The following is a 26,041-nucleotide window of genomic DNA, read 5'->3' on the forward strand; positions in this document are numbered from 1 at the left end:
ACGAAATGCTACGATTTTAAAAAGGAGGCGTGGCACCTAACCCCGCCCCTAAACCCAACCGTCATTGGAGGATGAGCAAATCGTACTAAATTGTACGAATTAGATCGTACGAATTCATACGAATTAGCCACTAAAAAAAAAGTTACGAATTTCCGTGAGATTGTGTTGGTATTTCCCAACCCTGTTCCTGAAGGCACACCAACAGTATATATCTGAGTATCTGACCCATTAACTTCAGGTTTTGGAGTCTCTTCTTGTTCTTATGTGTTGATTCGGGTGTGTTTGATTAGGGAGAGGTTGAAAATGTGTACTGTTGGTGTGCCTTCAGGAACAGGGTTAGGGAAACACAGCACTAGAATGCTCTGCAAACCATAAATGTAAAATAATTTAGGACATTTTTTTTTTATTTTAATAAGAATGCTGATATCCATTTCAATAACATTATATGATTTATATAACATTAAATAATATTGTATAATAGCATTCATAATGTAATGTAAATTAGCAAAAACTACAAACGAATACTTTATTAATGTTAGTTAATGAAAATAAAGATGAATAAATACTGCTGATACTGTTCATTGTTTGTTCATGTTAGTGAATACATTAACTAATGGAACCTTATTGTAAAGTTTTAACAGTATTTTTTTTATAAAATTGTGGAATTAATTTAACACTGTATTGGTGTTAGTTTATGGTTTTTGATAGAGCACTTGTACTTTTACTTAAATCTGGATCTCTAGTACTTTATACATCTCTGTTTAAAGGACTAAACACTTTATTGATATAGTGTACAACCAAGCACTTGTGGTCAGAACACAAATGTATCACAGGTAATGAAGTATTAAGCGTTTCTCTAAAAGAAAAGGCTGTCTAAGCAAAATGCTAGCAGGCATCTGTAGTTCTGCTCATGCTCTGTTTTTTTGCCCTTTTTTTGGGTTACCACCAGTTGGTGCAATGATGTGCGAACAAAATGGCAACCACTTGTAGCTTCATTTCTGTTCTTCAGAAACCTATGGAGGACACAGGCCCGACACCAGGATGTCATAACATAGGGGGTATTTTAGTTCCTCTTGTTCCTTTCATTTGGCTTTTTATCCACTTATTTCTCACTTTGCATTAAGTTACTGACTTAAGGCAGTAATATACTTTTTATAGTAATAATAATATGCACAGTTTCACGATTACTGATTTTATCAATGAAGGTAATCCAATGATGCAGTTTATTAACGCAGACACATCATGGATTCAGTGCCAAACCAGTGGTTTAAATTATATTTTATTCTCTTTATATATTTCTGTTTTATTTCAAGTAATATAAATGTTTAAAGTTTTAGGTAAAGACGTCAAACTATGACCACACATCCAAGCTAACCCACTATTCATATAACCGGTAAATAATTATAGTGAAATCAGCATAACCAAGTCACCACGCTGCATTACCCAACCAATGTCAGTGTTAGGAAAAAGTAAAAAGTTTATTTTACAGTCTAATGTCATTTAAAAAAAAATTTGCAGTTAAATGTGTTATCTAGTTACATTTTAAGGCATTAGTGTAGCACAACAGAGAGTCTGTCTAAAAAAAAAAAAAAAAGAAAAAGAAATTCACAGTTATCACCGTGGAAAATGGTTACATTTTGGCATGGATAAGACGCAACTCAATAGGCTATATAACTTTTATTACTATTTTAAAGGTAAAAATTATGATTTATGATTTTATGGCTATTTCGTGAAATTGTACGGTTGGCATTTGTAAAAATGTCACCATAAGCCTTTAGGTTACTAGGCCTACCCGTGATTTTATTTATTTATTTAGCCTATTTTAATAACTTGTTTTCAGGTTACATTTTCATTTTTAGGGCCATGAACTTACAAGTCAAAATAAAATCAATATGCTTTAGCCGTTAAAATAGGCATACAGTACATTTTCTGGTGTTTAATTTTGCATGAGCATATAGCAGTGTAGCCTATATTGCATATTTTTTTAAAGATTATCATTCAGCCTACCTGCAGCGTATGTGAGAGTTTGATCCGCAGCAAATCCACTTACTCACGCACTATATAGCCTACCCCTTTCATTTATAACACTGTAAACTTGACTTCGCCGGCTGATCATCTTTAAACTTAAATGGCATTTTTAACTGAGACTGCTGCTGCATAATGGGAGATTTCTTTTCACAACTGTAAAAGTGAGCTTTAGCGATGACAATATATAAGCAAATATTCAAAAGGTTCTGTGTTTTGTCAATTTTATAGGTTCATTTTAATAATATTAATAATGATGAAAATAATAAATTATAATATTATTTATAGTGTAGACCACTGTGGGACTGTGCAGTGTCCAATTAAACATTTTTATTAGGCTACTCAAATATTAATCCCTAACTGAAAAACTATGTGAAAATGGCTGGCGGTTGCATCTCTGCTAATATTAATTTAACAGATTTCTTTTGTGCTTTTTCCCTTTAAAGCTCAAGAGAGTTGTATTTAAAGAATTATTTAACCAAAACATGAAATGAATTAGGCTTCACGTCATCCACTAGTCCAGTTTTCTCCCGTGTAAGTTTAGAGTGTGCCTCCGCTGCCGCTTTAAAAGGGGTTTTGAAGGCTATAAACAGGCGTGCCCTGACCTGACGCCGGCCCCAGATCTCTGGACCATTGCTTTAATTTCACAATTTTCATAATGTAATTACTTTTTCATATAATAAAATATCTAAATGTGTGTTCTGAAGGTTGGATGGCCTGGGGTGACATCATGGATACTAAGTTCATATTTTTTACAGTCTATGGTTCATACAGTAGAAAATCCACTGTTAATGTTCAGCATCCAAAGTCATAATAAAAGTTTGAGCACACTTGACTTTCAAAGCTTTTCCCCCTCCCCAAAGATAACAAAAATCTCAAATATTATTATTTCCAAACCGGTATAGCATTTACAGTGCAAGGTAGCATGACGATACAAGTGTCACGTGGCTCAGGAAGGCTATTTTACATCTGAGCGAACCATAAATCAAAAAGCTGACACACAATATCCAGATGGGCCAGTCTGACAAGACAAACAAACGGCGGAGTTAATGATCAATGTAAACAGGTTTCAGTCCAGAGGAAGATGAAGCACAACAAACATCCAGCTAAATCTAATCAAGCTAAAAGCGAATGACGCTCATTATAAACACAGCCTCTCAGCAATGTTTTATTCATAACACTCGCATGCTTTTTACTTCTGTCATTTTTTAGCCATTTCGGACGGTATTGATTTACAGATACAAATGATTCTTTCTGGAAGAGATCATACTGTTGAAAGAGCCTGTGCTTTACATGTATGTTTACGATGAAAATAGATAGATAGATGGATGGATGGATGGATGGATGGATGGATGGATGGATAGATAGATAGATAGATGCATTCAGAAATGCATTCAGACAAAAAAAGATATACAGACAGACAGACAGACAGACAGATAGATGAGTCTTTGGGAAAGAAAGGTGAGATGACAGACAGACAGATGGATGGATGGATGGATAGATAGATAGAAAGACAGATAGATAGACATACATACAAATATACATTAGAAGACAGACACACAGATAAATAAAGACAGAAATACAGGCAGCCAGACTAACGGAAAGAAAAAAGAAAGAAAGACAGACAATGATTGACAGATAGACAGAAATACAGACAGACAGAAAGATGGACAAACAAACAGACAGAAATAAAGAAAGAAAAAATGACAGACAGACAGAGTGATTGACAGGCAGACAGAAATAGAGACAGACAGAAAGACGGGCATACAGACAGACATTAGCCAGACAGACAGACAAACAGACAAATATATGGACAGAGATTAAGACAGACAGACAGACAGACAGACAGACAGACAGACAGACAGACAGACAGAAAGAAAGAAAGAAAGAAAGAAAGAAAGAAAGAAAGAAAGAAAGATGGAAGTAAAATAAAAAAGAAAGAAAGACAGACAGACAGACAGACAGACAGACAGATCGACAGAAAGATGGACAGACAAACAGACAGAAATAGACAGACAGAGAGAAATACAGACAGACAGAGAAATATAGACAGACAGACAGACAGACAGACAGAGACAGTAAAAAGAAAAAATGACAGACAGAGCGACTGACAGACAGAGTGACTGACAGATAGACATTAGATAGGCAGACAGAAAAACAGACAGATAGAAAGATGGAGAGACAGACAGAAAAAAGAAAGAAAAAATGACAGAGACAGAGCGATTGACAGACATTAAAAAGACAGACAGACAGACATAAATGGAGACAGACATAAATACAGACAGTCAGAAAAAAGGACAGATAGAAATATAGACAGACAAAAAGATTGACAGACAGACTGAAATAGAGTCAGACAGAAATACAGACAGTCAGTAAGACAGGCAAACAGACAGTCATTAGACAGACAAACAGACAGAAAGAAAGAAAGAAGAAAGAAAGAAAGAAAGAAAGAAAGAAAGAAAGAAAGAAAGAAAGAAAGAAAGAAAGAAAGAAAGAAAGAAAGAAAGAAAGAAAGAAAGACCGAGCTACTCACAGACAGAAAGACAGACAGACAGGCAGAGTGATTGACGGACAGATAGAAATATAGACAGACAAAAAGATGGACAAACAGAAAACAAGAAAGGTAAAAAGACAGAGCAGAAATACAAACAGACAGAAAGATGGACAGACAGAAAGAGCCACAGAGAGACAGAAATATAGACAGACAGAAAGATGAACAGACAGACATCCAGACAGAAATACAAAAAGAAAGAAAGATTAATTTATTTTACAAGAAAATACTACAAAATTTCAACCTAAATTCTTCTAAATAAAATCTTCCACATTTTTATTTGATTGTTAAATTCAAACTTTAAAGTTCCAAATTTGTTATTTAGACAAACTGTTTGATTGACTGATTGATTTGATTGATTGATTGATCGATTGATTTTTCCCAGTCACTGTCCTTCCTGTTGTCCCTGTAGTCTCTGAAGTCAAATGAGAGTGCCTGTAGCCATTAGCAGATCCTCCTGCTAGCAGAAGCTGTGCTGTGATAATATACTAATCACTATCAGCGCTTCAGGAGTCTCATCGGGCAGAAAGAAGAGCGTCGTCTTTCACACACCTGGAGAGACACACAATTAAGAAAAGCAGTGGTGTGTGTCATTCCTCGCACCCGCCGAATACCAATGAACACAGCAGACCATCACAGACCACCAGAGTCTAATTCCAGCGCCTCTGTGTGTCAATGAGGCTGAGATTACAGGACAGGACAAGCTGCTGCTCGCTTGAGGTCAAAGATCAGTAACTACCAGCCCTGAATGACAACACACTCATTACCGTCATTCAGACTAAAACACACTCACTTTACACTCCCTGGATATTATTCTGCTACTGCCGATGCTCTGTTTACTGACTTACATTTAGTGAATTCGATTTTTTTGCCCCTCTGTGGGGAGGAACTTTGGTTGTTTTGACATCTGAATGGTGCGTGTGTGTGTGTAAAAACATTTATCAAACCCTTTAGGATTTTGATACAAATTCTGCACAGTGGCCAGAGGGATTCTGAGCCATTCTTCTTGCAGAATAGAGGCCAGGTCACTACATGATGCTGGTGGAGGAAAACATTTCCAGACTCAATCCTTCAAAACACCCCAAAAAGGCTCAATAATATTTAGTTCTGGTGACTGTGCAGGCCATGGGAGGTTTTCAACTTTACTTTCATGATCATCAAACCACTCTCTGACCAGTCTTGCTGTGTGTAATGGTGCATTATCATCCTGATGCATGGCACTGCCTTCAGGATTAGGGATGGGTATCGTTAAGGGTTTAACCAACACAATCTCACGCCAATTCGTAACTTTTTGATTTAGTGGCTAATTCGTACTTATTCGTACGATCTAATTCGTACAATTTAGTACGATTTGCTCATCCGCCAATGACGGTTGGGTTTAGGGGTGGGGTTAGGTGCCACGCCTCCTTTTTAAAATCGTACAATTTCGTACAACTGAACTCGTATGAATTCGTACGAATTAGCCACTAAACTGTCAAAACGTAAAATACTTACGTTTTCTCGTGAGATCAGGCTGGTTTAACGGTATTACTACTTTCGTCGATACCACTTATCGGGTACTTTAACAGTTCTCTTATCGGTACTTTTTGTAGTGTTTTTTTATGAAAGAAAAAACTAATTGAACAGAATAAACAACACTTTATTTTATTATTACGTTTTTAAGATAAAATAAAACTAAACCAATAATTGTGACACAAATACATTTTTTTTCCTGTAAAAGAAAATACAATTGTTTGAAGGAAACTTACGAATTAGATCGTATGAATTTGTACGAATTAGCCACTAAATCAAAAAGTTACGAATTGCCATGAGATTGTGTTGGATACTTCTGTCTTTTATAACGTAGCGTCGATACCAATAAAGTAACGAGTTTTGGTACCCATCCCTATTCAGGATACAATGTTTGAACCATTGGGTGCACATTGGGTGCAGAATGGTTTGGTAGTCCTTGGCAGAGACGCACAGATCTAGCGCAAGTATTGGGTAGGGAATGCTATGATATTGCAGCCCAAACCATCACTGATCCACATCCCATGTTTCACTCTTGGCATGCAACAGTCAGGGTGGTACGCTTCTTTGGGGCTTCTCCACACCGTAACTCTCCCGGATGTGGGAAAGACAGTGAAGGTGGACTCATGTTTTACATTTTCCACAGATTTCCGCTGCTGGCACCACTGAAATCGACATTTGGCATTGGCACGAGTGACCAAAGGTTTGGCTATAGCAGCCTGGACCCTGTGGAGCTCCCAAAGAATAATTTAGGTGGAAACAGGAGAGTTGATGTGCACATGTAATTATGCAGTTCAGAGTTTTTTTGGGCAGCTCATATCAGGTATGTTTTTCGGATACAATTAGTGTTAACACCCAGACATCTCTTTCGGACAGCTTCCTCTTGGTGCCCTTGGTTCATCCTTCTTGGTGCCCTGCTGACATTACACTGGATACCATGAGTCTTGATACATCACAAAGACTTTCTGTCTTGATCACAGATGCAGCAGTGAGACGTGCACCAACAATTTGTCCTAATTTTGAAATGTTTAGTCTCTCCTTAATAAAAGCATGCACATTTTAATAACATACCATTAAGGCCCATTCCCAATTCTACCCCTTAGCCCTTCCCCTTAACCCTACCCCTTGTTTTACATGTTCACATGAAGAGGTAGGGGTGTCCCAATTCTCTTTAGCTTGAAGGTGTAGGGCTAAGGGGCTAGATAGCACTTGATAATGAGATTTTTCAAGACCACATTCGAAACCAAGGGGTATGAAAATTTCCCATACACCATCTACAAGCAGCATGGCTGCACACGGAATTCAGGAGATGCACAAATTAGAATTTTTTGTTATTATTACTAATTTTTACAACAAACAAGCATACGTTTTAATACATTCATAACGGCGTTCCTGTTATACCATCATGCTTTTTAAAAAATCTATAATCCATAATAATAACTCCTGTATAGCAGTCCCACAACATTCATCTAACACTCGAATACCGTCAGAAAAGTCTATTGGCTGGGAATGAGCTTTTTACAGTGTCTGGTAATGTTGTTTTTATGTGATTACATAGATGAATATGGCCACGGTATAAATGCACAGTACAGTTACGATCTTATTGCCACATTAGATCGTTATAATAACATGATATTGTTGCCTTCAGTGATTTCCTGAAGATAAATACCAAAAAATAATGTGAGTAACTACAGCAGTCGCGATCCTCGACCTCATATGATGTAAAAGATTGCGATGTCATATGATGAGGTGTGCAGGTGCTGTAGTGCTGTCCCATTTCTTAGTGGTAAATGTTAAAGCCCTTCCACTTCACAAGGGTTTCAAAGGCCAAGGGGGAGGGGAAGGGGTACAAAATTAGAATTGGGATAGGGCCTATATGTTACCATTGACCAATCAGACCCAAGTATTCTACACATCAACACAAAACAGAAGGTTTTGGATGAAAAGAGATAGAGAAAGGAGAAAGGAAGACAACAAGCAGCATGTATCTGACTGCATTTTAATGTTTGTCTCTGTTTCAGTGCTTTCTTATAAACAGAGATTAACAGTCTGTACCCTGTTTGCCTAATAACATTTCTAATCAACTCATTTGTTCTTTTCTTTTTTACTAATATGCATGCATGCATATACAAACATAATACGATAAAAAAAGAAAACAAAGTGATACCGTATCTAATAATAATAATAATAATAATAATAATAATAATAACAATAATAATAACCATAATAATAATATTAAAAACAACAATAATAATAAATATAATGTTAATAATAATACTTTGAACAGACTTTCAACCAAAAGTAATATGAACTATGTGAACAACAAAATAACTACCTAATTTATTTGATAATGATTATAAATTAGGATAAAAATTAATTGGAAAAATGTAATTGTTAAACTAACAGGATAATTTTTTTTATATAATAAGTATTTTATTATTTATTAACCTAATGCAGTTCATAAGTAAAAATAAGTACATATTATAATTACTATTATTATTATTTTTTTATTATTATTATTATAAAATAATGATTAGAATCATGAAATTAGAATACTACTACTACTACTACTACTACTACTACTACTACTACTAATAATAATAATAATAATGATAACAATATTAATTTACATAACATAATTTAAATATACTTTTCAATAAGAACAATTTACGCATACAAAAACCTATTATTATCATTATCATCATCGATATCATTGTTATTATTATTAGGAATAATTCAAAAAAGACTTTTACGTATCACTTTGACACACATTATATGTATATATATATATATATATATATATATATATATATATATATATATATATATATATTTATATATATATAAACAGAAAATATGACTAATTTTCAAGCGTAAACATTAAATAAATACATATAAGTAAACTTTACTCTTACTTTTCAAGTGCTGTTCTTTATACGATGAACACATACTTAATACATAATTTCCAACTGATAAAACAGGTGCAATCTACCAAATCTCATTTCATTTCAGACTCTAAATAACAAAATGTTTCTGTCTCGCCCTTAAAGTCCATGTGAAATCAAAATGTACGTTTACTTTGCTAGCGCATGTTGTTATTCTTTAGGTGAACAATTAATCTGCGCAAATTAATCCACTGAACAAAAAAAGTTTGTTTTGGTAATTTTAAAGTCTGACGATTTACTTCCGCATATGAAGTGGCGATAAATGGAAATATAACAATAAATATATTCAAGTCCACACTGACAAACAATAAAAATCAGTTTTTTAGATTTCGCTTTAAAATTATCATTACCCCTTGTAACCAACAGGCGTCCTCAGTGTGCTACTAGCGCATCTGTTAATCCAGCTCATGATGTGGCATCAGGGGCGTAGCGGACATTTTAAAAGTGGGGGGGATGGCTGTATGAGATCCTATGTTCATTTAATTATTAATCACCTGTTTCTAAATGGTCTGTCTCTAAAAGTGAAGGGGATGGATTCCCCCCACCACCCCCCGCCCCCCCACCCGGTTGCTACGCCCCTGTGTTATAAACATTAGTGGAATAAAACTAATTATTTTCATTATTTGCATTTTAAAAGAAGGCAACACAAAGATGCTGAAACTATACTGGATACCTGAGGTACTTTTATTTTTTTTACTTCTATTTGTCAGTCTGCCTCGCATAATTTCCGTGTATATTTTATTAATGATTTTTCCCATGGTGTAATTGTTTCCATGATAATCATTGGTTGCGTCCGAAATCACACACTTCCCTACTTTATAGTACGTTAAAAACAATATGCGAGCCAAGTAGTACATCCATATTCATAAGTACCCGGATGACCTACTACTATCCAGCAAATCCAGCAAAGTGTGCATCCAATAGACGCTACAATATCCCATGATGCCATGTGAGAGAATTCATGAATGGGAGTAAAATGACGCAACTGGCACTTGTAAGTCATGTAATAATTACTAATTGCGGATGTAGTATGTCCGAGCTCCATTCATACTACTCATATGTATATTATGTAAGCCGTACTTTACTAACGGTTGTGTAGATGATTCAAATGTAGTACCTGCTCAAGTAGTAAGCAATTTCGGACACAGTCTTTATCTTTAAATAATCCTTTAAAATGGGGCTTAACATAAAGCAGCGCTTCTCCACAATGTCGTCTGTGGCTAAAAAGGCCCTGTGAAATCAAAATAAACTATTTTAGATGTTAGTATCAGGACAGTATGTTGGTCTTAAATATATCTATAAGCTAGTGTGTTCCAAAACAGTCACAGAAATTGCCCCCCCGCTCAAGACGCTTCTCATTTGCTTTTCATTTGACGCACTTATTCTCAACCACTCTCATTGACAGAGCTGTGATAAAATAAAATGCTATTGGCTGTTTATTTTTTTTTTAAAGAGGAGGAGCTACTCTATGTCCTGATCTGTCTGCATGTTTAAATTGAGATTACGTCAAAAAATCGAATAAAAATGGCATATTTCGAAGCAATCCATGGGACCTTTAAACTGCGCAAACCCCTTACATTTCAATGGATTGGCTGTCAGTGTTTTATTATTCATCAGCTGGTTTCGAAAGTGATCCCAATGATATCGTTTCTCTCTATCTTTATCGTTATTGTCTGAACTATGCTATTCTTTAACAAGGACATTCATTCTTTATTGTGATTGGTATAAACAAGCCTTAAGTTTGTTACGAGGGAATGATGCGCAAAGAAATCCCCGCCCCTACGCAATATTATCAAAGTACATCAACGTAATGAAATCGCAGCTACTTCTGGTTCATGCGGACTTTAAGAGGTGCTAATATAAAATATAAATAACACAAAAGACGAAGACGAGGGCTTTAATAGAGGTATCCGTTACTGATGTCGATGCCGTTGCAGTGTTTGCTGTTGATGCTGATCGTCTCCTGTTGTATGAAACGAGGAACGAGGCGGGACGTCTGCTTGTTTTTTCTCCGTTTGTTTTTGCAGATGGTTACATCATCGTCGTCTTCTTCGGCACTGGACGTGTTTCCATTCACTTCATCGTCCAGTTCACTGCTGCTTAATAGGTCACTGCAGGACGAGGACGAGTACTCGATTTCTTCAGCGCATGGCGGCTCGTCGTCCTCAAAACAACTGTAGAGTAATGAACAACGAGTGTTATTTTAACTGAAGCTGCTAAGAAGAGACAGTAGCTAACCAAATGGCACACTATGCACTTATGCACTTACACACTCAACAGCATAGTATATGTATGTAGTGTCGCCCCAAATAGAACACTAATGTTTTTTTTTTTACTAAGCGGAAACTCAAACCATTTCCAGATGATGTTTGACGGTTGCCAAATTGGTGAAATAAATGACCAAACTACCAAACAAATACCTGCCATGAGTATAACCGCATGCGAATAAAGCAGTGGCTGTTGAGTGCATGTCCAACATTCCACACTTCTGCTTAACAGTTGAATAAGTGCATCTTCCGGGTAATTAAAGTGCACTTATTCTTTTAAGAGTTTTCAGTCTGACCACACTTATACTATTTATACTACAAAATGGTGTAGAATAGTGCATATGCGATTTTGGATGCACCTAGTATATTAAATATATTATTTAAAGGTGATTTCAGAATATGAGTAAAATTATAGGAACAATAATAATAATAATAATAAAAATTCCTCAGTGGGAGGGGAACTCGCCAGAAAGTCAATGATATGAAGAGAAAGCGCCCAGACAGGAAGCTGTCAGCAATCTCAATCAGTATAAAGCAGTCAGATGCATAACACTTGGCAAATTTTGCTTTCAGAGACTCACATGCAACTTTTTTGCTGAATCCTTTATTCGTTTGTTCATTCGTTAGTTCGGGACAGAAACAAAAGCTGCTCGGGGAACGAGGGTTACATACTAGTAACCGTTTCGTTACATACTGTAAATAACAAATAACAATTGAAAAAGCACAAAGAAATCAACAAATAAAAAAAAAAATAAAAAATAAGCAAACACATTGGTAAATTATTAATATAAGTTAAAATAATACTGAAAAAAAACAACCAAAAAAAAAAAAAGAAAAAAAAAGAATATATATATATATATATAAACATAAGGCATAGCATTATTATTATTATTATTATTATTATTATTATTATTATTATTATTATTATTATTATTATACCTAAATTATTTTTATACATAAATACCAAACCAAAATAAACATTACGAAAGCACAAAAAATAATGAAACATATAAAAATACAAATAAAAACTAATAAAACAGCACAAAGTACATTGCTAAATTACTAATATATATAAAACATATATAATATAAAGATATATAGATATAAGATAAAATAATATTGAAATTAGGCTACTACCATAAAAAAATTATAATATTTTTAAAAAAAATTCAATGCAAGAATAAAATAAAATCTGAAAAAATAACCTGAAATAATATATAAGACATAGCATTATTATTATTATTATTATTATTATTATTATTATTATTATTATTATTATTATTATTATACTAAAAGATAAGATATATAAATACCAAACCATAATAACATGAAAGCACAAACAATAATGAAACACAGCACAAAGCACATTGCTAAATTACTAGTAAACATATAAAAACATATATATTATAAAGAGATATAGATATAAGATAAAATAATATAGAAATTAGGCTACTGCTACATATATAAAAAATAGTTAAGAAAAATATTTTATGCAAGATTAATTATTCAAATAATAATAATAATAATAATAATAATAATAATAATAATAATAATAATTTTATTATATTTTAATACTCTTTAAACTAAATACCGCAACCATGGCTAACTGTTATTATAACCTAAAAAACTAAACATATTTCATAAATTTAAAAAAAAATGTTTCATTTTATTTTTAATAAAGCCAAAATAAACTGCAGTCATCATTTCAGTGTGATATGATTTCAAATGAAAGAAAAAAATAACTCCACTGATAGATCCACGAAGGATGAGCTGACCTTGAGTTTTCTGAGCGTTTTGATTGACAGTAAACATAAAGTGCAGTCACACTAATCAGATCAGAACCACAGGGATCCATGGAGAACGCGGATGTGACGAGAAATCCGATTCTGTGTGTGTGTGTGTGTGTGTGTATACATGTGTGTGTGTGCGTGTGTGTGTGTGTGCGTGTGTGTGTGTGTGTGTGTGTGTGTGTGTGTGTGTGTGTGTGTGCGCGCACGTGTGAGTCTGTTTATCATTTTCTCTGCCCTGGGTGGAAATTAAAGGGAAAAATAACATCTGCCGTGCCACAATGTGAAGAACAACATTGTATTTTCCCCCTCTTCATTATGTGGGGAAGATGAGCCGACGCTCTGGGTGAAAGACAGAGGAGACACGGGCCTTTCACAAACAAATCACGTCCTCTTGACTCATAAAAATCAACCAATTTGTTATGCGTTTGTCAGAGCGGCAACAGGTGCAGTTCCTCATCCAGTCTTCCGCCTTCACTGCTGTCCAACATGTGGGACATTGAACACTTATGGGCATCTGTACATATATTAAACCTCTGGGATTTAAGGGGGTTTTAGGACCCTAGGGGTTTTACGTCCTAACATTTAGGCTTTACAAATACATAAATAGCTAAAGTCTGTTGATATTGTACAGGCTGTGTACATAATATTGTAGCAAAGTTTGTGCTATAGCATTATGTAAGTGTGGTCAGCGGACGTGTGTGTGTGTGTTTCAATATATAAGTACACCCATGCACCAAAATTAAAATTCTGCACTGCAAACTAAATTTTAGGATGCACTTGGCATAATAATTAGTAGTAATTTTTAAATAATTAATATGAATCAAAGTACCATCATTTTCATAATTGCATAATTATTAAAATAATTAATTATTGAAACAATTATTACTATTAAGCCTTTCACGCGCACCATCACAGCCTTGGCTGGCCGCTAAAGCATACAATCACACCGGTGTGATTAGAACGTTCAGAGCACATGTCATCAACTGCTCTAATTCAAATCTGACAGTGCACGCTGAAGCACAGAAACCAGCGTTACCATAGCAGCAGTTATGCTTTTGCAAGCAGCAACAGCAAGCATACTACATGGAAATCACTGTCCTGTCCTTTAAGCAGACTTTGATTTTGCATAGTATACATATTTAATTGGTGCATCGAGAAGTCAACTTTTTCGTGAGGCAAAAGCCATTGAAATGAATGGGTTTCACAGCACAGTGTAACACTTTCCACGTCTGGCATGAAAGGCGCTGTCCACTGTCTGGCATGAAAGGCGCTGTCCACTGTCTGGCATGAAAGGCGCTGTCCACTGTCTATGGCTGGAGGGACAGTGATATCACCTCTTTTTTAGACTCATATTTTTGGCTGTTTTTAAAATATATTTATATATTAGGGATGCACCAACGTTTGTCTGTCGAAAATGGCATTTGGCAAAAATCAGGTTTACAATAAATGGCAATACTAGGACTTTTTCTGAAACTTGGGACCCATTTTGAATTTTCTTTTCTGAGCATGTCAGTATCTCTATAGACTGTCAATATAAATCTTAAGCCTCCTTTCCACTGCACACGACAAACGACAAGCGACAGACCGGAAGTCATTAATTTCCAATGGAGAGTAGTCCGGGAGCTGTGTGGAGTTCTGATCATCTTAGTGTACAGAAAATTCCGATTCCGATTCCGATTTGAGCTGCGGATCCGTTGAAATATTTGAACTCCTGCGACTAGCCCGTTTGCGACTGGCCGACCGGGTGTGCGTGCGAGATGAGAAATAGGTGTTTTTTGGTTATTTTTTGAATAATTTATGTAAATTATATATATAAAATTTTTATGTATAAAATTAAATATAAAATTTGAATAATTTTTTATAAACATTTCTATTCATAAATGAGTATTAAATTAATTTTTTGTCTCCACATTCCCTCCAAAATTTTTTAGCTCTCCATTAGTTTCTAGTGTTTATTCAATTAACCATGGTGAACGCATGGAGAATAAAGGCTCTTGCACTCCTTTATTTCAGACACTGCGAAAACAGCTTCTTTCCCATGGTGCACAGCAAAACTGAATATTCTGTGCGACTGCTACAGAATGTTGTGTGCAGTGGAAAGGCGGCTTTAGGGTCTTTCAATTGCAAAGCAAATGTAACAAAGTACATTGTATAAATACCTGAGAAATAATGTTTGTAATGCTGGGTTATCAAGATACATATGTATTCTGGACAGTTTTTATATATATATTTTTTATTTAATTATTTACTACGCTGTTCCAATTTACTATGACCTTTTATATGAAGCTGCTTTGACACAATCTACATTGTATAAGCGCGATACAAATAAAGGTCAATTGAATTGAATTGAATATTTTGTTTATTTACAATTTTTTCTTCTTCTTTTATCTCTTGGATAAATGTAATTTCATCTTGTTTAGAGGGTAGAGGTGGGAATATTTTTTCTTTAAATTTCTTTGTAAATTACTTTTTTTATATCTGTAAAAGTTAATAAATAGTAAAAAACAGATCAAAAGAAAATGGCATTTGGCTAAATTAGGTGCATTACTCTATTTAATATATACTTAAATAGAAACAAGAAATTGTATTTACCTAAAAGTTTTACTTCACTGATAAAAAAGTTAACAACAATACCTCATACTCTGCCATTGTTGTGTTTTTGTTTTTTGCTTGCCTTTAATCTACACCTCCCTAAACATGTACTATGCATGCGCAAAGTCATTTTCAAAAAACGTCTGTGTTTTCACTCGAAAAAGTTTCACTGTCGTTTAAACAAACAGGAAAATTGCATGAAAAGTTTCCTGTTTTGGCTGAAAATGTTGTTGTGCAAATGTTGTTGTGCAATTTAATGTCATAAATTGTTCAGGTGATTCACATCTCCACAAAAATTACCCTCTTGAGGATATCCCAAGTCTGTTTATAGTTTATTTAAAACTTAGCTCATAATTGAATCTAAATATTTATAATCCACACCACAGCATGCACTGATCAGAACGGAGAGGCTTGAAGTTTTGTGGCATTGCTGGTAATTTTCTGTTCAGTTGAAGTCGCAAGTGTAAGAAACGAAAAGAAAAGTTCCGAAAAGTCATGTGTTATTTAAAAAATATCTAAATGTAAATGTGAAATAATAACTAAAAAACCAACCTTGAAATATGATTAAGCATTCTTAACTACTGTAGCACAGATACTCAAAATAATCAACCTATCAAAACACAAGGGAACAAAACAAAACAAAATAATGAATCTAAAAACAAAAAATGAAACTAAAATAATCAACCTAAAGGAATAGTTCACCCAAAGTATTATTTTTTTTTAATATTTACAATTTACTCACCTTCAAGTGATTCCAAACCATTATAAGTTTCTTTCTTCTGTTCAAAACAAAATAAGATATTCTAAAGAAAGCTGAAAATCTATAACCATTACCTTCCATAGTAGGTAAAATAAATACTATGAAAATCAGGTTTGCAATTTTCTTTAAAATTTCTTCTATAAATGAGTAAAAGGTGAGTAAATTATTTCAGAATTTAAATTTTTGGGTGAACTGTCGCTTTAAGAGTTAAAAAAAGACTAAACAATACAAGCACAAATGATAAAAGGAACAATAATATTAATAAAAGTAACAAAAAAAAGACAATAAAAACAGAGTTACTGAACAATATTAAAACAACACTGGCCCCAAAATGTCAGATTTATTTCTTCTGTTGAATATATATGCTGAATATTCACAGAAGGAAACAGAAATATTCCCTCTTATTGATGTCTAAGTCACAGTTTGTGGTCTATTGATTCGCCCTGACAAGATCTGGGATTGGTTTTGAATTGTAAACACGAAACATGCTGAAAACAGCAGAAATTGCAAAGGCGCTCAGAGGTTAGTCAAGGTAACCATAATGAGCATCCGACTGCTTTCTGCTGTCATACTGACTCCAGAACAGCCCACAAATTGTTCGAAAGTCTTGTTTGTTTAATGCCTGCCGGAATAATAATGCAATCAAACATCTGCATTTACAATGTGTGCATGTTGATTGCAGGGTCAGTTTCAGTGTTTGTCTGCGCCACATGTGTGCCCATATTCTTAAGGACACATGTAAATATTTGCATAATAGTTTAATTGAATGCATAAAGTTAAAGTTTGATGTCCTGACAATTGTGCTTTTCTTAGGTTTCTAGTTAATATATAATGAAAAGATTATGCTGACACTGTATTTACACTTTAGATACCATCATTTGTAAGCAGTAAGTATGTGTAAATGTGATTAGTAAATAAATAAATAACTATTCAGTCACAGAAATACTGAGAGATTTTCACTGAAATACAAAAGATTTTGTAACCACTGGATGCACATAAAATTACTATCTTGGATGAAACAAAACAAAACAAAACCTGAAACAAAAACTAAAACAAAATGGAACAAAACAACACAAAAAAATTAAACAAAATGGAATAGACCAAAACAAAAAAATCCAACAAAACAAAAATTTAACAAAACAGAACAAAATAAAACAAACATTTTAACAAAACGGAACAAAACATACAAAAAATTAACAAAAATGAAACAAAACAGAACAAAACAAAAAAATGAAAAAAAATGAAACAAATGAAACAAAATAGAACAAAACAAACAAAAAATGAAACCAAACAAAACAATGAAACAAAATGTAACAAAACAAAACAATGAAACAAAACAAAAAATAAAACAATGAAACAAAACAAAAAAATTGTAACAAAACAAAAAATGAAACAAAACAACAGAAAAAATGTAACTAAACGGAACAAAAAACCCAAAAATTAAACAAAACAGAACAAAGCAAAAATTAAACAAAACCGAAAAAGACACCGAAAAAATAAAATACCAATAGAATTAAATAGTATAGATACTAAATTAAAAAAAAAAAAATTTAAGTGGGGTTTATTCATAAACTAATTTCGAGAGGATCACTTGCTTATTATTTATCACAGCCGATCACGTATTAAGCTAATCAGTATCATCCAATCATATGAGCCAATCAGTTTTCAGTCCACTTTATCTTCGCTTGGAAGAAACCCCCCTTCCTCCCCATTCTCCTCCTTCACTATAGATCGGGCGGCACGGAGGCCCAGTGGTTAGCACTGTTAGCCCCACAGCAAGAACACTGCCAGCCCTGGTCCTGCCAGGTCGGTAGGTGTTTCTGTGAGGAGTTCGTATATTCTCCACGTGTCCGCGTGGGTTTTCCCCGGGTTCTCCGGTTTCCTCCCACCATCCAAATATATACATCGTGCATAACAATCAAGCATTTGTCTAGCCCCCTTTTTTCCTCACGTGTTCCCTTAGCTACTGCAGACGGGGAGTTCTGAGATCCACCGAGCTCAGGCTCCCCTCTCGCTCTGCAAACGGGAGGAAGCCCCGGGCTCGAGGATCCCTTGAGCTCGGGGCTCTCTCCCGGGACAGCATGCCAAACAAGCTTTTGATGAATCATCAGCTAAGTGTGAACTCTTGAAAAGGAATGTGCGTGGCTAATAAAAAAATGTAAATCAAATAAATAAATAAATAATAAATAAATAAATAAATATTTTCTCAAAGCTGAATGAGGTCGCCTGAATACAGTTTTCACTATAAAATTATGCAAATAAATACTAGAATATTATTACTATGTAACAAATAAAATAAAATAAATTTAATTTAATAAAATAACACAAAATGAAACTAAATGAAATCAAATAAAGTAAAATAAAACAAAATATAATAGAATAAATGGAAAAGCTTGGTTAGTAAAAAACAAACAAAAAACTTATTTTTTAAATAACTTAAATAAAGCCACAAAAAAGTATATATGTATTTTTTTCTCTACTGTATGAGGACATGCAGATCCTTAACTACAAAATGATAGCAAATTACCCAGTCCCCTGATTCACATACAACAATACATTCATGTAACTGTTGCGAGACGCTCTTTTATTGCAAAATTTGTATGTGAAGAAATACCATTGTGATGAATACTCATTCTTATATTCAGAATAATAATGCAATCAAACATCAGCATTTACTTTACATATATATGTACATTGCAGGGTCACTTTCAGTATAACATGCATTCATTTATCAGTCTGCACCACACACACTCGCACAAACATGTGCTCATACTCATAAAACATGGCGCAGGCCTTGTAAATATTTGCATAATACTTGACTGAATGATATATTTACTTAGCAACTATCAGGAGTGGGATTCAATATTCTGGGTGAGATGATAAATAGAGGAACGCTAGTGTTTCAGAAACACGTCGACCAATTTACCCAGCCAACAGAGATGTGTAAAGATCATTAAAACTAAAGAGAGGAGTTTTGTGGAGCTGTTCCTGTGACTGCGAGCCTTTTTGCTTGATAATAGCACAATTCGTGAATCATCAAACGTATAGCAAACACAAGACGGAAGTTATTTCTGCAGTGTAAACACACAAACAGACACGCACGGCTGGGGGAAAACTGAAAGTAGGGCAGAACAAATGTGTTTCTTTACATCAGATGAAGGATTGATAGATCAGATGTTATATATTTAAAGCTTGTTAAACATATAACAAAAACAAGCAAACAAAAAAAAACTACATGAAACAAAGTTGCTGAAAAAATAAATAATGAAATAAAATAAACAAAAAAATTAAACAACAAAACAAACAAAAAATAAACAAAAGCAAAACAAAAAGCAAAACAAAAAACAAAACAAAACAAAAAAATACTTATAAAAAATAAATAAAATAAATAAATAAATAAATAAAATAAATAAATAAAATAAAAAGTCAAATGGTGTAAACTGAAAACTGAACATTTTTTTTTTACATCAGATGAAGGATTGATAGATCAGATGTTATATATTTTTAAGCTTGTTAAATATACAGCAAACACATTGAAACAAAAAACAATAATGGTACTGAAAAAATAAAATAATAAAACTGAATTAAATAAAAATAAAAGTTTGTTAAATGTATGACAAAACAAATAAATAAACAACAAAACAAAAACAATAAACGAAATAAAAACTAAACAAAACAAAGATACTAAAAACTTTAAATTAAAAATAAAAAAAAAATTTGTTAAATATACAGCAAAAAAGAAACTAAAAAAGAAACAAAACAAAAAAAGATACTAAAAAAATAAAATAATAAAATAAAATTTTGCTAAATATATAACAAAAGAAAAAAAAATAAACAAAACAAAAAATGAAACAAAAAATAGTAAACAAAAAAGGTATTTAAAAGAAATATATAAAAAAATGATAATAAGAAATAAAATAAAACAAAAAAAAATTAAATTAAAAAATCAAAGTAGGCCAGAAAAAATGTGATTGTTTACATCAGATTAACATTTGATAGATCAGATGTTCTATATTTTTAGCTTGTTTTCATTTTATTTAATTCTAAGCAATTGTATTCATGTCATAGTTAGTGCGATGTGTGTGTGTGTGTGTGTGTGTGTGTGTGTGTGTGTGTGTGTGTGTGTGTGTGTGTGTGTATTGATCTCTGGCTCATGATGGTTTCTGTCAAAATTTACGGCATCATATAGAACCTAATGGCATATTATAGAGGATGGTTGTAAAGAATTATGGGTTGGGGTCAAAGGTCCAAATCAATAATATGCTTTTAAAGGGCAAGGATGGGGTCTAAAAAGCTTCACACTGTAACTATTGTATTGTAATATATTATATTATATTATATTATATTATATTATATTATATTATATTATATTATATTATATTATATTATATTATATTATATTATATTATATTATATTCATTCATTTTCTTTTCGGCTTAGTCCCTTTATTAATCTGGGGTCGCCACAGCCGAATGATCCGCTAACTTATCCAGCACATTTTTTTACGCAGCGGATGCCCTTCCAGCCGCAACCCATCTCTGGGAAACATCTATATACACTCATTCACATTCATACACTACGTACAATTTAGCCTTTCCAATTCACCTATAGCGCATGTCTTTGGACTGTGGGGGAAACCGGAGCACCCGGAGGAAACCCACGCGACCGCAGGGAGAACATGCAAACTCCACACAGAAACACCAACTGACCCAGGCGAGGCTCGAACCAGCGACCTGCGTCGCTGCGTCGCCCATTATATTATATTAAAATATATTATATTATATTATATTATATTATATTATATTATATTAGATTATATTAGATTATATTATATTATATTAGATTATATTAGATTATATTATATTATATTATATTATATTATATTATATTATATTATATTATATTATATTATATCATTTATAGTGATAGTAAGATTATAAATCTCACACTGTTATAAAATGCATTTAGTTTACCATGTACAATAGTGGGAAAAAAAAATCTATTTTGTAATTATGCATAATTTTAATCAGATTTTTCCCTCAAAACTGTTGATTAGTTGAGCAACATAACTACTTAAAAACTTACAAAACTCCCTAAAAAACACACACACAACAACCACATTCTTCAAACTCGCCTAAGATTACTTATCACTCATAAAATGTGATGTTTTTTGTGTAACTCAACAACAAATATTTTATTGAAGTAAGAAATAAGTAATTTTCTCATTTAATCTCCCGTTGCTTGTCTATTGTTTATGAACAATAGCAGAATATTAATGATTTGCACTCTGCAATTATCACGTCGTCTCATCAACACATTCCAAAGTAATCAGAATCAACAAACCCCCAAAAAACAACGGAAATCTCCATCTCTTCCTGACCAACAATAAACCCGCAGGTCATTAGCATTCACCCTTTGCCCGCTTGATAAAGACACGCAGCAGACAGAATTTTAAAAGCCTCATTTTGTGGAAGGAAAAAAAGAGAAGAAGAAGAGAGATTTAGTTGAGCTCTGAGAATACATTTGATACATTTCTGCTCTATTCAAATCAAAAAGGCAGAAAGCGATGAAACAAACGCGCCAGGCGTGCAGACATGAAGCTACTGTTTCTGAAACGAGAGAAAGATGCATTCAGTATCACTGTATTCATGAACAGCCATGTTGAATGGTGCATTTCAAAGTTAAAGCAACTTCAATATTTATATTTGCCAACACAGGCTCATTGTGAAAACGTACCCCTGTGTACGTTTCTGGAGAGCATGAATTATGTAGCCTGAGGTACTTTCGCATTTCCTCTTTAAAACGAATGCTACGGGATGGTATGATGCCGCTAAAATTTTTTGGATGATGCATAAAAATGTACCTCCTGGATGTATTTCGTGCTCTCCAGAAATGTATACAGGGGTACGTATCCATAATGAGCCTGGGTTGATATTTGCTTATATGCTTTGTCAGTGAGCTATGAACTATGAAATTATTAGTATATTTGTATTTTTAAATGTGTATTGGATGTATTTTGCATTGTGTGTGAGTGTAAATAAATAAATAAATACACACAAATACAAAAATAAGAAAATAAGCATACACATTGGTGTGAAAAACTGTTTACCCCCTTACTGATTTGTATTTTCTTGCATGTTTTTCACACATTAATATTTCAGATCATCAAACTAATTTAAATATTAGTAAATATTAATTTAAAGATAACACAAGTAAACACATCATGTACTTTTTAAACGAAGGTTTTTATTATTATTGGAAAACAAAATCTAAAACTACATTAAACTATAACTTAACTTTGGATTATCACACACGAGTTCAACACCTGTTCATATGGGACCTGCCTGACAAAGTGAAGTAGACCAAAAAATCCTCAAAAGCTTGACATCATGCAGAGATCAAAAGCAATTCAAAAAGAAAACAAATTAGATTTACCAGTCTGGAAACAGTTATAAAGCCATTTCTAAAGCTTTGGAACTACTGCAAACCACAGTGAGAGTCATTATCTACAAATGGCAAAAACATGGAACAGTGGAAAACCTACCTAGGAATGACCAGCCTGACCAAAATGACCCCAAGAGTGCAGCTGCAACTCATCCAAGAGAAAAAGACCCCACAACAACATTAAAAAGAACTGCAGGTCTCAATTCTCACTCAGATAAGGGGACTGTTCATGACTCCACCATAAGAAAGAGACTGAGCAAAAATAGTTCCAAGATGAAAACTGCTGAGCAAAAAGAACAAAGAATTGTCTCAGTTTTGCCAAGACCTTTGGGTAAATACGCTCTGACAAGGAAAAAGTTGACATTTTTGAAAGGTGTGTGTGTGTGTCCCATCATGTGGCATAAAAATAACACTGCATTAAAACCATCATATTTTATACATACATAACAGTACCATTCTGAGTACCAAAATATTCTGAAAGAGAATGTTTGGCCATTTGTTAGTAAACACAAGCTGAAGCAAATTTGGGTTGACAATGATCCAAAAGACATCAGCAATTCCACTTCTGAATGGCTGAAGAAAAAAAAAGATAACTTTGAAGTGGCCTAGTCAAAGTCCTGACCTGAATCCAACTGAAATGCTATGGCATGACCTTAAAAAAGCAGTTCATGCCAGAAAACCTTCCAATGTGGCTGAAATACAACAATTCTGCAAAGATGAGTGGGCCACAGAGCTGTGACACTCATTGCAAGTTATTGAAAATGCTTGATTGAAATTGTTGCTGCTAAGGATGGCCCAACCAGTTAATATGTTTAGGGGAATACCTCAGTTCACTTTGTTGAAAAAACTAATCTATATATGTACTGTGAACTTACTCCGTTTAAGTTGAAGTAATGAGGTATGTAAATAACTCATTACCTTCAACACTGAGTTTAAAACTCTTTTCAAATGAGTAGAATTAACTTTCAGTCAATTTTGAATTAACTACACTCATTTCATTTGATAAAGTTGACTGTTGGGTTTTACAGTGTAATAGTCAAGTGAACTGAATAGTGATTATTCATACGATTTATGTTTGTAGCTACATGTTTTACTATCCATGACTGACCTATAATGCTATATGGCACAAAATAATAAAAGATGGTTCAGAAATGTGATGTTTTTTTTATTTTTATTTTTTGCACTATCATCGTTTAGTGACATCATGTTCCGGGGAAACTGAAATGTTTGGTGGATGTCGGTTACGGTAATTTATTTTCTGGTTTTGTTCTGGAAATTATTCATATATAAATTAAGCACTAATATGTACAGTATGTTTGTAAGCACACACATGCAGCAGATTACTTGTTTGAATTTAAATCAGATAGTTACATTCAGAATTTGTAGTCAGTACCATGCCAGAAAACCCTCCAATGTGGCTGAAATACAACAATTCTGCAAAGATGAGTGGGCCACAGAGCTGTGACACTCATTGCAAGTTATTGATAATGCTTGATTGAAATTGTTGCTGCTAAGGATGGCCCAACCAGTTAATATGTCTAGGGGACTACCTCAGTTCACTTTGTTGTCTATCCTGCATACTGATGTCAGCCGAATTTAATTACTCAACAAAAATGAGGAAAATCTCTCAGAACGAACGTTTATTTTTCCAAAACAAAAAAACAAGCTATTCAAGGTATTTAAGGAAAAAAAACAAAAAACCCTGATATAATATTTTTGCAGGAGAGTCCATATTTTTTATGTAATATATAATTACACAGTATTGTTGGTTTATGTTAAATGGCTTCTAAAACTGAACTTTACAGTAACTTTACAGTAATAATGATGATAATAATAACAATAATAAATATTACTATTATTATTTATACACTTTAATAATAATAATCATAATAATAATAATCATAATTAGTATTACTATTATTCTTAATATTATTATTATTATTATTATTATTATTATTATTATTAAGTATATAGTATGATAATAAGAAGTTGTTATTATTGTTATTATTATTATTATTATTATTATTATTATTATTATTATTATTATTATTATTATTATTATTAAGTATATAGTTTGATAATAAGAATTTGTTATTATTATTATTATTATTATTATTATTATTATTATTATTATTATTATTAAGTATAGTTTGATAATAAGAATTTGTTATTATAATAATAATAATAATAATAATAATAATAATAATAATAATAATAATAATAATAATAATAATAATAATAATAATAGTCATTTTTGTTGAACTGCATGAAGTTTGTCTGAACATCATTTGTCAAGGATGGATACAAAAGAATTGAAAGTTCAGTCATCTTTCCGCATTAAATCACATGTCGGCAGCACAAAGCTTGATGTTAATAATATTAGAGATATTTTGACTGCTCAAAATGCAGAAGCATGATTTAATTACTCTTAAAATGCGAGTTAAGTGTATCCGGAGAGATGCTGATTCGCAACCACATGCCATGTAATTGCTTCTAAAATCCCCTGGTAAAGACCTGGACCAGAAAATAAATTTATAAATAAAGTGAAATATCATGAACTACTTACAATGGATTACAGTTTCACATGAACCACTTGTGAGGCAGATAAATGGATTAAACAGGTTCTTATGTTGGACGTTTCAGGAAACATCGAGATCTTTTGAGATTTTATAGACAACACTGCAAAAAATACTTTTCTTACTTAGAAATGTCTTTGTGCTGTTTCTAGTCCAAATATTAAAACATCTTAAATCAAGAAGCACAGTAAAAAATATTGTTTTATTTTCAGAAATAATGCGTCAAAATTAAGTGAGTTTTTTTTTAATCAAAACAAGCAAACTTATCTGCCAGTGAGGTAAGCAAAATAAAACTATTTAAATTACACAAACCACACTGGCATATTATTTTGTTTGTTTTAAGAAAAAAAAACTCACTTAATTTTTATGTATTAGTTCTGAAAATAAAACAATATTTTTTTTAGCTCTCTAGAAAATACTTCTTGATTGAAGAATTTTGTAAATATCTAGACTAGAAGTGACACAAAAGCTTGAAGAAACGCATTTTTTGCTGTGTAAATGTTGCCGGATTCTGTTCCGGAAAATGTCAGACATTTGTATTTTGCATTGCGGTATTTATTTTAATGGATCCGACATTAAATT

The 26,041-nt window shown here is 33.0% G+C and overlaps 1 protein-coding gene across 2 annotated transcripts in view; it reads right to left on the reverse strand.

Moving 5' to 3' along the window:
- Positions 1-9,611: 9,611 nt before the first annotated feature.
- The window catches only part of LOC130219172 (cytosolic carboxypeptidase 4), a 304,487-nt gene continuing 288,057 nt past the window's right edge, over positions 9,612-26,041 (reverse strand). For both annotated transcript variants that reach the window (XM_056451477.1, XM_056451478.1), the window contains exon 24: positions 9,612-11,204. In XM_056451477.1, the coding sequence (XP_056307452.1) occupies positions 10,928-11,204 (277 nt within the window). In that variant the 3' untranslated portion in view covers positions 9,612-10,927. The remainder of the gene's footprint in view (positions 11,205-26,041) is intronic.

The sequence above is a fragment of the Danio aesculapii genome, chromosome 25, assembly GCF_903798145.1.
Source record: "Danio aesculapii chromosome 25, fDanAes4.1, whole genome shotgun sequence".
NCBI lineage: Eukaryota > Metazoa > Chordata > Actinopteri > Cypriniformes > Danionidae > Danio > Danio aesculapii.